The following is a 15,828-nucleotide window of genomic DNA, read 5'->3' as shown; positions in this document are numbered from 1 at the left end:
TTGGGATTGATTAAACAAGCAAATTTTAGAAAAGTAAAAAAACCTTTTTTTTTTTAGATTAATTATTTGGGACACATATAGCATAGAGTAAATGATAAACAAAAAACATCTATCAATAACCATCGAGTCCATAGTCAGACAATTTTAAATAATCCAAATTGTATAAATAAAATTCATTTTAAAAGGTATTCCATGAAAAAATTTTAAAGCCTTAACAATATGTATTTTGGAAACACGAGTTGTAAATTTAAATACACGTGACATGACTCCGGGTGGCGTGGAGGCGTCGAAACGTACAGGACACACAATATTGTATAATTCTGGGTAACGGGAGGCCAATGAGACCCCCGACCGTCCGTGCGAATCGTGGCAACAAGTGGCCTCATTAGGACATACAACGGACAAAATTGCACAGTCCAATTCGTATGTACTCTCTCTCAGCACACCCAAAATTCTCCCAGCAAATTCTATTTGCATAGTCAGAACACGTCGCACTTGTCAAATATGATATAGGATCCAGGCCTACGCATCCAGATTGCGGGGTCGTATGTCATTGTATGTGAGATTGTGAGTACGTCTTTTTGTGTGTCGCACACGAGATGAGAAATTCATATCTATGCGGATTCGACACACAGCTCGTGAAGAATAAAAATGTACACAAGTGCACTATAACTTCCAGGTTGATGAAAGTATATGGATAATGGATAATAAGTTTATACACACAATAATGTTAATTTCTTATTTATTATTATATACACATTCCTTCTCAATTATTAAGAATATACTTTACGTAAATTCCAGGTATGGATAATATCCCGTGTGCGGGAAAGAAATTTAATGGAATTTACTAATAAAATACAAAGACGGAAAAATATATATTGAATTTCTCAGATTTGCCATCTTAACTCCATTCTTAAATTAAAATGATGAAAAAATTCTATTAAAATGTTTATTGAATGAAAATCCGTCATTCTCTGCAAATATCTTGACTAAGGCTGATTTCATTTTACTTCGGAAATTACATTCTTTCAATTACAAAGCCTCTGCGGGATTATTTTCTATAAATTCCAGAGATGACAAATCTTAAAGCTATTCGACGGACGCAACTTTAGAACAGGAAATAAGAACGGTGTGTACCAGAAGTTTCCCGCTGGGAAGAATTAATTATGGAATAAGCAGACTTCTTTCTAAATATATGAAGGAAATTCAGGAGACAATTGAAATATATGATTTTATACAGTTTTTCTTTAATAAATATTGCTCATATGACAATAAGAATAGTATTATTTGTATTTTATATCATAATATTAATGTTATTTTTAGTTTGTAAATTTAATAATTTTAAAACTAAACACATTTGAACTTTTTGGGAAATAATCTTCATGTTTTGCCCTGAACCTACAATTAAACGTTGTCGGTGTAATTTAAAAACTTCACTATTATAGAACTGTACTTTTAATTAAAAATAATTTCATTTGGTGAGACACCTGACGAGCAATGAGTTGTCACCCTATGTGATAAGGGAAAATTGTTTAAAACAGCGTTAATATTTCAAACTGAATTCTTATCAAGTAATTTCATCAAATGATGTTTAATTCTTTTAACGCTGTTTGCTGCTTGTCGGTTTGTAGCAGGATGAAATGGACGTTTGAAATTCCTCCGATTTAAAACGATGCAGGACTGTCAGGGAGTTTCCGCAACGGTAATCCTTAATGCGAAAAATATGTCTCTTAAATCTTTAGTGTTATACCCAAGTGAACATTATTCGATACGACTGTTTCCGCCTATATGTTCTGTACTATAAGCTTCAATTGTGATTAACACATAATTTTTCAGTTCAAATAATCTATGAGGTATTTCCAAAGGTTTAAAGAAAATTCCAAAGATAACAATGGTGGAGGAGGAAACCACTCCAAGCGAGATCACATTAAATTTATTTTTTAATTATAATGGCATTTTAACATAATTATCATCGGTAGTTTTTTAATTTCTTTTCAATGAACTGGAACATAGGAATGTACAAATAGACTAACAAATTAGAATAAAACAGTTTCTCCATTTTATATTATTGTTACGGCAATATTGCCACGCGACGCGATTTGTGAAAATCAAACAACTTTGATTTTGAACACGACAGGAATCATCGCGTGGGATAGCATTGTGTAGCATCAAAATCGTCTGCACACAATGTATGTTTTTACATTAATGTACACGATGCTAGATTCGTCTAACGTTGCATCGCATGGCATCGCGTGGAGTTACATCAGAGAATGTGTAAGTATTATGTAGTAGTAAACTAGCTCCAGCTTTAGCTGTCAACAAACTGTATCAAGACTTTATCATTAATTCGATATCATAATTTAATAGACCCCACTACTAATATTCTCATTTCCATGTTTCTTTTTTTAACTAATTATGGGATACAATAAATTTTTTTAAAAGAATTTCATTATATAAACTTCACCAAAAGAAAGTACACATTGCTTTTGCTTATCAGAATTGAGCTAAATAAATAGGTCTTTATGATTAGTTTTCATTTAGAATTGCAGATTCTTATCTTCGCAAAAAATGCTCCTTACTCTTACAGAATTAATAGAAAATAAAAGCAATTAACCAACAGCACATTAAATGAAGCATTCTGACAATGCTGACAACAAGGGATGGAATTTAACCAGTCACAATTAAAAGTAATTAGAAGTACAATTATGCCTAATGCGGCAAATCTGGGGACGCCATTAGATTAAAAGTCATATTGATAATTAGAGGGGTAGTCAACGTGGGGAACTGGGATAGCAATTGGATACGGATTAGTGGAAGTGGTGTCTTATAAGAAAGATTTGCAAATTACTGTATAATTATTTCAGCTTGAGACAAAATAAAAGTTATGGGTTAGATGAGAAACATAAACTAAACATCCCCATAAATTCATAAACGTCTACTATGACCAAACACCATCGATATCAAACCTTTATCGAACCCCAGAACTAATTAATGGCTCGCGATGCGGAAAGCATTCGAGGCATGCAGATGTAAACACAATTAATACGTAATGGCCGAGGCGCCGTTTCCTGTTTGCGTTGGAGAAACGGAGGCACATACGAAGCTGCTGGGGGGGGGGGTGTAGTTGATTGATTGACCCCCAATAAAACCAATCGGCCTCAAATGCGTTCCGACACAACCATCTAATCACCATTGGCACCGTAATGTATGTGACTTTAAGTTTTCTAAGTACATTCAGGCGCGGCCTTTAATTACCGATGGTATTTATTTTGAATGTATAAGGTATATTACCACAAGAAAAAGCAAAGTATAATTAATACTTTTTATTTTGAAATACTTGTATTTATGATTTATTAGATTTAGGAGGAGATTAATAAGTAGAGAATCAAAATCCACCAGGAATAAATCTAGAAATACCTTTTCAGTTTACATTTCAGCATTTACTATAAACACCACATTCTTTGGCTTTATGGTTAGACGTAGATGTCTTGGGAAATGGCATTTCACAGCATATAATCTTAACATTAATCATACAGAATATAAAAATGAACTTATTTTTGAATTTTTTTTAAATTAGAAAAACTATATAATCCTTCAAAACAAACGTATTGAAGGAAACACAAAATTTAATATCGATATCTAATAATTTAAATCAGCACCTTCGCAGAATAAAAATTGATATGAATCAACATTGGTGAAGGCCTAACATAAACACAAAGCAAATCAACAATTGAAATTGCTATACGCAAGGTGGCCCAATAAGAGAATCTGAATAAATTTAATATGGGACTAATACTGCAACGATTCAAAGAGGGGGAAGGCATAATAATAATGTTTGTTCGGCTTCCGGAACAATAATAGGGGCCCACGGAATATCGGACAAATTCCACGATTTCCATTTGTTGAGAGCTGGATGGTAAATGTCGGTTCCCGCTGAAGAAAATTAAACGCCGCAATCGCTCCGAGGTGGAATTGGAAAAGCAATAAAAGCAAAAACGCCGAAGTCAAAGGTGAATGACGAAGGACTCGGCACCTGCAGTGTCCCGGAATTGCTGATCGGCAACATTAATTGAAAACCATGGGACAGTAAATTACATTTATTTTTTTCATCCCCTTTGACTATATACCTACAACAGTTCGAATAATATGCAATTAAGGGTTCATTGTGGAGTTCGTAATTACTAATAAACAAACGTGTTGTTTGAATAAATATACCAATTTTATATCTTCCATTAATACGAGATCAAATGCGGTACTGAAAGTCGGAGCGGCGCTGGCAAATTTATTTTTTATAAATATAATATATGTTATACAGTTCAAGCGACAGAGAAATATATACATTATTGTTTATTCTACTGCGAAAATTGAAATATTCGTTATAATATCGTGCGTTGTCTGATTATGTGTAGTCGGGGGGCGACGTTGATTTATATGCGGGCTGTTCGCTTCGTACAAAGTAGGATGGATGGCCAGATATATCCGACACTGCATGTTACAGAAGGCAGAGATTTGGTCCTGGATCCCGCGGGAAAGAAAAAAACCTCTCTGAACAAATAAAAATTATTCCGTGCAAAACGACCCAACATTGCTTACATCGTGAGATTACAGTTAAAAACTAATTATTATGATTCTAGAAGAGTCTTGAAGAATACCAAAGTGGCATCTGGTAAAGCGCTTTAGGCATATTTGGAATGACGAAAATATTATAGTAAAGGTACTGAAAACCTTTAAGGGAAACAAGATAATGTATCTAGACAAAGCAAAGGTAAACTTTAGTAAAATGCAAGCATTCCATGGATAAGAAACATATAAGTAGATAACTATTTCATAGCAGCAACAGGTTTAAGAATGTAGGAATAAGAACAGGGCTTCAAAGAAACAGAGGTATTCCAGTGGATAATCGGAATGAAAACAAAACCAAGAGATATTCACAAATAAATTTTAGTCTAAAATATTTACACTATCTAAGAACAAAATAATTAAAATCTGTTATTCTGTTTTAGAACATATCAAATTCGACACTAATTTCAATTTTGATATTGTGAAATAAATAAATAGAATTTTTACTTATTTTTTTAAATACCATAAATCCACATAAAAAAACTATTACATTCCTTACAAAATTACGGTGTATGATTAATCATTTATCAACTTTATGCCATGAAATGTTTTCTTAGCAAATGAATCAACTTGGTGCCAGATTTGATGTTCATAGAAAACAGAAATAAAAATTTAAATGAACACGGCATTATAAATCAGGGTCTTACTTGGCAGAAGTAATAAAAATTGTAAGCCTAGAAGCGACAGGTAGATCATCGGCGACGCGACCAAAGTTTCTATTTCCCCTCCAGAAATCCAACTACACGAGGGCGTTAAATGTCCAATTACTGTTTCCTTTCCTTTATATTTATGTATTAGAGGTTCAAGCCTTAATTCACCCGGTGATACTAAAACCGTTTGGCGTCCGCGAGAAAACTAACAACATCGAGGGAGCGAGGAAAGTCATTAATTAGAACAATACACCATTAGTTAACAAAAACAAGTGTAGCTAATTTTCAGAAAGTTTTAATTGTAAGTTGACGCCTTCTAGTTTTGACATTACTAGAAAATTAGTGTGAAAATAAAATTAATAATTTTCCTCCTTTAAAGAGAGAATAGTAAATAATTATTATTTGGTCAAAACTCGAATAACCACAATTAAAATAGAGACCGTAGCCTTTTTTCTACCCTTGTTTACGAAACCTTTATTATTGTGTGAAACCACAATTATCCAATATTTCAGGTCTGTTTTGCTGAAACGAGTGGCAAAAATTTGAAAACATTGGGCTGCTTAAAAAAACACGACATATTATTTCAGAATCTTGTTCCTGTTGTGCTTTCCAGGACGAATGTAATCGGAACAATTGAAGTTTCCTGCAGATGTGGAAACGGTCATCGTTACCCCAACACAAACATTCAATCAGCGAGGGGAGTTTATATTAAAACCGAATAATTGTTGGGGTTGAATGCCCCAGGTGTTTCATGAAATATCTGTAATTATATTAAGGGTTGTATAATGCGGGCAGAAAAATAAATTAAAATTCCGCGTTTTTTCGTATTGCTTCCCAAATACTTTCAAAGATCAGAAAGTTATTTCGTGTTTTAATTCTTTTCAAGTGCCTGAAAAAGAGAACACGTGTTGGCCACACCGGTGATGGATGAGGTCGGTGTGTCGAGTCCACGTGCGGGACTCGTCACGTTTGCGATTTGTTCCCCTTTCCAGTCATTCCCTGGAAAATGAGTGGAGAGGTATTCTTTGTTCCTGCTGTGTTTTATATGCTTAATTTTACAAAAAATAATTGAAAGGTTACATAAATCTGTAACTAGTCTAGTCTTATTGTTTCAGCGCAAAGGTCTGAAAATGAGAATAATAAACAGGAGAGAAAAATAAATAACCTCCATTATAAACTGTAATTCGGTTGAAAACTGAACTTTGAAATAATCACATAAGACAGGATTGTTGGGAAATCGCAAATGCACCGTTGCACAATATTCCGTGAAATGAACGTTAGAAATTGTTGCGGTTCTGGTAATGCCAGAAACCGGCAGCCCTCGACAACAACTTATTATCTGACATTTTCTATTCATCGTACGTACGATTCGTCGGATTAGATTTAACAAGTTTCGCTCCGAGATTCTTCCATAGTGTACGAGTTTATTCGACGCGTAAAAGCCCAAAGCTCAAGTTTTACTAAAACTTCTCTCTTAACAACGTAAAAAACATGTGTGAGACGTGCAATGTGACGGACGCGAAATCTTATTATAGGGGGCACACCAAACACGTATCCTAATGTCATTTTAGGGGATTAGTGCAGTTGTTTCTTTGTTGCCAAAATAAATTTTGATATTAAAATTTACTCAATCATCGTATACGGTGCTTTCCAAGAATATATTAATTTTAATAAAAAATAAATTTATATAATTATATTTTATTCTATATTCTATAATATTGACAATAATCGTTACTTTTGGTTATCACGATTCAAATTTTCTACATTACAATTGACAATACATTTTGTTAGATATTCCAGAATTGACAAATACAATAATATATATTGTAAACTACAGAATTAGCTGTAGCAACAAATAAAATCTCAGATTGATATCTCTTTTAATTTTCTATAAACGTGATAGTTCAATATTATTTAAACATACGCTGTATATAGAAATCACCCAGTATATAGAAATGTACAACAATTTAAAATTAAGTTCTATATATTGTTTGCATATATGGAATTACCAGTATGTACATAGTTCCAAGTTATCCATCCCATCATGAAATCTTTTAAAATTTTATCTGCTTATTATGTATTATTAATATAAGCTGATTTTTCAGATTAATAAATGACTATATTTTTTTGTCGTTTACTCTATAAAATTACATGTACATTTTTTTCTTATTTGTTGTTTCTTTATCCAGTATTATTAAAATAACAAATCACGACTCATATAAGGTTAGACCGATGTCTGATCCAATCACACGTGATTTATTTTTCAAGGTGTCTCTCGGGCATTTATTAAATCTGACTCCTGCGGTGAACCACATCTCTCTTGTCGCACTCTGCACACACTTTGTATATTAAATTGTATTTTTATTAACCAATCTTAAAATAAAACTAAAAAATGTATATAAAATATAAACAGTGTATAAAAAATAAAATTATATTAATACCCTTTTATTTGAAATGAACCTACAAGATTACCGAAGACACCTGCAGGAGTTTAGTTAAGGTAAAAGTCTGAGGGCGGTACTTAAATCTTTATAAAGTTTCAAAATGAATAGAATAATAAAGTAAGTATATAAGCAAGTTATTTATAATAACATGGACAAAATACAATTATAAACGAAACTGAGTTTAGCGAAAGAAAATAGAGGCGTGGAGTCAGGAAAGAGCAAGCCTCCCCGGGGCAAGCAACTCAAGATTGAATATGAAAATTTAATCAGGTAATTTCATAGGAGGGATGATGCCTCAATGCCCTATGCCATCGTCTTTCACAAATTGTGTGTCTGGCTTTCTCCTTTGCTTACTTCACTTTTTCATCCTAACTGCACTTTCGTTTAAGAACGTAATCAAATAGCAAATTTGACGCTAATTAAGAATCACATCTCTTATCGCAATCCCCTTATTTTGAAAAAGGCTTAGGAGTTAATTGAAGTGTCAATTTTGTCTACATACAATGCGTAATAAAATACTCGATGATTATTTTTGTTTGCTGTTTTTAAATTAGATTAACTGTAGTTCTTTGAAGGTTCAGAACCGATTGAAGCAGTAAATCTAACTAATTTTGAGTCTTTGAAATTTCGAATTGTGATTGAAGGATGCAAGGATCGAAAAGGTTTCTCTTTCGGAGCACTGTATCTTATTTTAAATTTAGGTTATTTCTAATTCTATGATACATGACATACGTAAAGTAAGTCTGTAGAATAGTATTCCCACTACAGAAAAATTATATTCTCTTGCACACTCCCCAATTATATTTCAGTCATCCTCACTTATCTTGGAATGATGGGCGTCAGATAGAGAAACTTGCGAGGCACAAAAAAGACAGATTGTTAAGGATCACAAAGCTAAATTAATCCAATTATAAAAAAACATGAAAGTCCAAATTAAAAGTATTTTTCATAATTGGATATTTAATTCGGATCATGATGTTTCCCCATTTTTTATGCCGTAAATTATTACGGCAAGGTTTTAAAATTAAACGAGAAAAGACACTAATTGCTTTTGTTTGAATAAAGGATTACGATACTAAGATTCGATAATATTACGAATATATTAAATTTACTAACAGCGACTAAAGATTTTTGTTCATGTTTGGTAACAATATCACGTGGCGGTCAAGGTGTCACCATGGATACATATGATTCGATGTATTTAGGATAGCTTCCCCCTGTTGCTTTTCTATGGCTGCGTCGTTTAGGGGGAATCAGCTACATTCCTGCGCCAATCGTAAAGTATCTTTATATGAAATTGATGTTTTGTAGTTAATATCAGGAATATAACTATGATTGAAAAAGTATAAAAGCACTTTGTAGTCATCTCGAAGTATTAAGTGAATTATTAAATGTAATAAGGCACATTCTATGTTCTGGTATTGTCTATGTGATCAATATAATGATATAATATGTAGTATATTTATATACAGATACAGAGAAATAGTTTAATACACGAAATTTGTACAATCTGTAATGAATTACTGTTAATAAATACAATGTTTAAATAATAAATAAGTCTAATTTCGATTAAGAAGTAAGCAATAAACTAAAATAATAATTGGACATCAAGTACCCCCAAAATCAAATATACTTAAAATAATGTGTACAAAAAATGAAAATAAGTGGTGAACAGTAAGCCTGTGATAGACTAACTGTGGGTGACGTACTGGCCCATTGTTGACTTTTTCTCGATTCACATTGTGGGTTGCGTATTCTCCATTGAAGCAGGCGCAAAATCGTCATAAAGGATTTTCTTGAAAACATGGGCATTTACTACGGTAGAAAAAAAAAACTGTTGTGTCAACAACGCAGTAAAAAGGTTCATGAACCCCAGGTCCGTTCTCCCTTTTACATTCCCAATCCCACCAACAGTCGCAGTTAATGTCTGGGAGTAATTATTTTTTATGTAGCCGCCGACCTTTATTTTTAAGACTTTTGTGTGCACGTTCCCTTTTTATTTTGCCCGATTAATTTTTTAAGAGGCGACGCACGCACTCGGTCCCAAAACACCCACACTACCCTGATTGGAATTTAATATTTTATTATGTCGATACGGGCAAACTCATTCGCGAATTATTAGTTTTAATAATAAGAAAATTTCGAAATATGATTTTTTTTTCTTTAAAATATTAAGGATATGTATTTACTAGAAATGTTACAATTTAGTTAGATATAATTTGATATTAGGTGTCGAAAAAAATAATTTACTATAATATTTTAACGTTTTAGTTTCAAATTAAAGAATTAAACGTTGAATAATGAAAATATAAATTCACTTTGTGTCTCTACTGTGACGTGTAGTACAAACAGACCGCCTTTTCTTGATTTATTTTTGATTTTTGAAAGTTTCTCACGAACTAGAATTATTTGAGAGTACAGTACAGTACAGTATTGATCATTTCAGCCTACACCTGACCATACAGTTATTTGTCTTAGTTCATTTTCTTTGGTTAAGACATTTACTAGTTCTATTCCATCAGATTTAGTTGCTCCAATACATTATTCAGATCGGCGAGAATTATAGTAATCCACCTATAGTTCGTAGCATTTAACAATACGATCAATAAAAGGCTCATTTGCCCAGATTATTGGCAATTGTCAAACTCCTCATTCAATTTATATGGAATCTATTGACAAAGTTTTTAATGAAATTCATTGAATGATTGATTTATCGGAATTTAATGACTGGCTCTCCTTTGCATGTCGCACGAGGATTTTGCACAAAATATTGCTTATTGTCTTCTTTGGTACAGATTTTAGGACTCCCTTAACATTGTTCATGTTCAACGCAATTGTTGCCAATTTTTTAGTACTGAATACATTACAAATTATTAATATTTTAAAAATTATCGTCTCCATTTGAAACAGAAAATACATTTATACATAATATCTATAGTTTAGTTTAATAAATCCTGAACTATGAAAAAAGTGTATCTCTAACTGGTCTGGTAATAACCAAAATTGAGAATTTACCAATAAAGTAAGTCACAATCTACCCAATTTGTGTAACACGCATACAATTAAAACTGAGCAGACACATAATCGTAACTCGACATGACAAATATGGAGCGTGTAGTAATGAAACGGTCTAAGCAATAAAACTTAATGACTCTTCGCCTAACACTCTAAACACCACCATTAATATCGATCTTTATTGAAATAACGCACATGAATAATATTATAATCTATATTCTAAGTAACATGCTGATATGGTAATAATATCGGAATAATATTAAAGGCGAACGTGAGAGGCATGCCGAGGTCCTTCAGCATGAAAATCTTTTCCGGGACGGCGCATATAAAAAGCGACGCTTCCGGATCTTATTATGGACAAAATGCGGGCATACATAATACCCCGTTATTTTTAAAATGTTTACGTTTTATGTAACTTGAAAACATCAAAGGATATCAAAATTATAAGACATAAATAATTGAATAAAAACGCTTATTTGAAAATGCTGAATTGAATAATTTATAATCTAAAGGTAACATGATAAATTTGCAATAACACAGAAGCATACTTTAGACTTTTCAAAGAAGGGACGAAGATTACAGAACAGAAATCATTATGTATTAATATAATGAATACTGCGACTCAAATGAAAGCGTCCTTGTTGATGTTTATAGATATAATTGTAAAAAGATATAACTAAATAAATCTCGGTTAGAGGAGCTCAAAGCTAATTTTTAACGATGCAGTCAAGAAATCGTCTGTACAATAAATATTCCACATGTTGGTTGTAACGACATTTCCAATTTGAAAAGTCCTTTAATTTTATGGTCGTATTTTTCATTACCTTGATAGAATGGATCTCGTGTTCAGGCAATAAATTGTCGCCCTAATCGTGGAATTAAACCGGGACCGCGCATTGGGCAATATCCATTCAAAGCGGGAAATATATGCAGGGTATCCAATAACATTATGATGGCTTGTGAGCCGGTAAATGTCAGTTGAAGCAGCGTAATTAGCGCGGCCACGTAACACCGCGGAAAGCCCGCCTCATTTGGCGTTCGGCCTAATTAGAGGCGAACGTTACCGACCTTCTATATATTTCTGGTAATGCGAGCTTCTTTTGCAAAACGGAGACCATCTGAAAAATTATTTCCACATCCCTAGACTGCACTGATATCATTCGTTCAAATAACATATAAATCTTTGATGTAACTGTAGTTATTTTAAAAGTTTTCAAATTTTAAGCAGTATTTATTTACAATTAATTGAAGCTCAAACAAACAGTTAGTTTTTTTGGGGTGATTCCTGCGGACTGAGCTTTTCCGCATTTTCTCATCCGAGGTATGCCTATAAAGAAGCGTAAACGTGGTTTCTCGCTCACCTCCACCCAGTTTATGGGATGCGGGTTGGAGTTATTTTTAAATTAATATGACTTATTCTCTGCAGTCGGATTTCAAATATTCACATTCCACATTTACCGCTTGCCGCTGTTAAGAAATTTATTTTATGATTATTTTCCGAGTCAGCCAATATTTTGTGTCTACTTTACCCGCAATCTATATTTATATTGATTAATTTTTTAAGTTTAATTCAAATACATATTATCTGTAATTTCTTACACTTAAAATGGAGCCACTATTGTACAGTCGGCTGCAGAATGGCATTATCACCCTAAGGTCCAGTTTCGTTTGCGGTCTGAATATGAGAGTTAGGGTGTGAGAGAGAAGGATACAGCAAAAATATACTTGTACAAGTGAAACAACAAATTCGTTGTCTTGGTGGGCTGTGCTATACTATAAATTAACCCCAAAAATTCAATGAATTTACATAAGTATTTTTAAAGTAAACATCTTGTAAGGTGAAGTAACCCCATAATTTGGGTTGTAACATTTCTAAATAAATACAAATATTATAAATTCGGATGAAAAAGTAACTATTTCTCTTATTTTATTTATTTCACATTTCTAATAATAGTAACTTTTTCTCAATTCTACTAAAATTAACAAATACTGATATGTCACTGCTTTAGTTAATATCCAAAATTAATATTATTTTATAAATGTTCTACAAATTATTAAGTTAAAATAAATTCAAATTATTTTAATATTTGTGATTTAGTTAAAGCAATATTCGTTTCCTAAATTTGAAATATATAAAATTTTAATTATTAAAGACATATTTTTATAGTAACAAAACGAAATATAATATACAATAAAATAAAAAAAAAACAGTTATTTAAACCATTTGTCAAATAAGTGTTGTGTCGGTATAATTGAATTACATAAATAGAATTATTTCAGCCAGAGTCTCAAAAAATTAGGTGGACATATTGTTTTAATTAATATGTAATTGTATATAATATTTAAATCTAATTATTATTAATTATTTTTAAATTCTAAGAAAAGTAGATATCTATATCTACATTCTTATATTTTATATATCGATTCTAATAGATTTCACTGGATTATTTAAAATTTTCTCCGTTTCAACTTATGTTTTCAATTCAATTTCATTATGAGTAGATTGTACAAAATTTTCATTAATTTTGTTTAAAAATACTAACGATTACTAACTAGTACTAGTAGTAAATATTTCGTTCGACAAATCCAATTTTAAGCATATTTTCCAAATTTTATAACTTACCGCAATTAGTATTCATCCTTTTTTTACTATATCTGTCCCTTGTATACCTCTTTTTGGTGTACTGGGTGGAGTTTATCAATAACGGGTCTCATAGGATTTTGTTTCCAAAGTGGTAATGCCATTCTGCAGTCGACTGCACATCCATTTTATTTTAGTATAGTTGATGACGTATGTGCGTCTTTAAGATGTAGGATATAAATAAAAAATAATAATAATAACCAATATTTTTATTTTTTCATTTGACAGCTCTATTAATCTCTCTATTGTTCTATTACTAAACTCACTTAATTGATTTCCGCTTAATTACATTTTCGATAACTTCGCTTAGTTAATTCCTACATTTAGATTTCTTCCATAAGCCAAAAGTTTAAATTGGCAGTTGCCATATCCATTTACCAGATAATCAGATACTCTACTGGTGCAAGAGCCTCAAGCAATCCAACTGAAGTAGTTTTCACTACTGGTTAGTAAGACAACTCCTCGAAGAATTAAATAATTAACTCCTTCCTCTTTCCATAAATTTCTATTTTACTTGAGTGAATTCTTATTTATATGTGTATGTATTTTTTAAATATATGTAACTTGTGTTTTTCTTCCTGATTGTAGAGAAAGAGCAATTCAAAAAGTGACATTTTAATTAATTCCCAAAATGTCCAAATCATCATTCACATTGTAGTCACAACTATAGCAATTTAAAATGAATTCCGCATCAGATATGCGGCAATTTTCGAAACAACCAATTAACCAAACCGATAAAGTAATCGGTACCGACATCGAGCTGATGAAGGACAACAAATTAAAACAAATCCCTGACAGTGGGAAGCGCGTCCTGAATCCCATTGCCTCTGTAATGGGACGCCATTACGAAAATAATTGTTAATTAAAGGCACCGAGATGCCTGCAATTATAGGAATCGGGACTTGTACCTAATTGAAATGCACAGATTTAAGTCCCGTACAATATAATAAATGTGCTACGATGCAACCCTTTTACATAATTGCGGGAAAACCGGCGATGAGTAAAAATAAGTGGAGGTGAAATGGATATATTTTTACTATTAATGAAGTTCAAACAAGTATGAGAATGTGGGGTTGAAAGTAAGCTATAAATGTAACGCATAAAGTAAATTCCTTCTTCGAGGGTTGTAATTAAGCAACATTTAAATTCTTTCCAGGACATTAAATGGCAAATGAGTTGCAACAATAATTGTTGAATAAATTTTCGTGAAAAGAATATATAAGTATGGATGATTTTAACCGGATTAGTACAAGTATGTGTCATTTATATTTGAACATGTGAAAGTTGGAACGTTAAAACTGTCGTTACCTTGAAACAATCTTCAGGAAAGCTCGTGTATGTGACTTTCACACTGATTGCCGGTCTATCAGGATTTAGTCAATGTTAGTTAGTGATGATATTTTTATATGCGGAAGGTCAGTTCTTGTCTCACTCAAAATATCACAAGAAAATTTTAGAAACAACTCTAATTTTTGAATAAACAAGTATTACTAGTAATAATTTGATTCAAATAAGAGATGTTAAAAAATAATTGGGTATATTCTAAATTGCGACAACCTACTCGAATATTCTTGTTGGGCCTGGGCAAGCAGTGAAGCGAAAACTTGACTGTCAACTGGACGATTGGGCAGTTCATCGTCGCTGCTGCTGTAGCTGCGCTCCTGGCGCCATTCCAAACTGCGCTGTCGCCTCATTCCCGTCGCACCGTTTTTCGTCCTCCTCTTCAATGTCCCGCTGCCCGCAGCTTTCATCTCGGCTTAATCATCCTAATAACCAAAAAAAAATTCACTTCATTATTGCTGTATGACTTAATGTAAATAGTAATTTTGTTTTTCTACTACAATAATTGTTACCTACAAACAGTGTAGCAACAATATAAATTTTTAGTTGCATTTTATGTTCTACTTGAATTATTTCTAGTGAATTAATTTACCGATACGCCGTAAATAAAGTTTTAAAACTAGAATCCGTATGAAGCTAATAAATAATTCAGCAGTCAATGTTCATCGAACAGGAAAATCGAAGTAAAGAAACAAAGTGGGTGTTAGTACGGTAACAAAAGACAAACATGCTATAAAGTGTTAGGATTCAGTAAATTATTTAAATGCCCGACAGTGCAGGTAGTTTCAGTGCATCTAAAATAGTTTCAATGACTTTTGTTTAAAGTGTTTAAAAGCGAACTTCGGGTCGAAGTTTTCCATGCGAAAACAACATTTTTCGAAGAGATATTGTAAAATAGTTTCCAAAGAGGAAATCAGACCTAGCTAAAGTTTTAATATGATCACTATTATACTTTTTATAAGCATAATTTAAAACACCATCGTAGTTTACATCTTAATTAAAAATTATTAATTAGACAATAAGTCTTGTCATATTAAATATTTTTATCACTCCCATATAAATATTTTAGAGTAATAAAAATATCTGGGTTTAATTACTTGAACCATCCGTAACCGTT

At 32.2% G+C, this 15,828-nt stretch overlaps 1 protein-coding gene across 1 annotated transcript in view; it reads right to left on the bottom strand.

Moving 5' to 3' along the window:
* Window positions 1-15,828, bottom strand: part of LOC109595861 (teneurin-a) — a 196,304-nt gene that overhangs the window by 116,348 nt on the left and 64,128 nt on the right. Inside the window, exon 3 of the mRNA XM_049970103.1 lies at window positions 14,932-15,136. Coding sequence (XP_049826060.1) covers window positions 14,932-15,121 — 190 coding nt within the window. The 5' untranslated portion in view covers window positions 15,122-15,136. The remainder of the gene's footprint in view (window positions 1-14,931; window positions 15,137-15,828) is intronic.

The sequence above is a fragment of the Aethina tumida genome, chromosome 7 (genome assembly GCF_024364675.1).
Source record: "Aethina tumida isolate Nest 87 chromosome 7, icAetTumi1.1, whole genome shotgun sequence".
Classification (NCBI taxonomy): domain Eukaryota; kingdom Metazoa; phylum Arthropoda; class Insecta; order Coleoptera; family Nitidulidae; genus Aethina; species Aethina tumida.
This window is presented reverse-complemented; position numbering and strand designations above follow the sequence as displayed.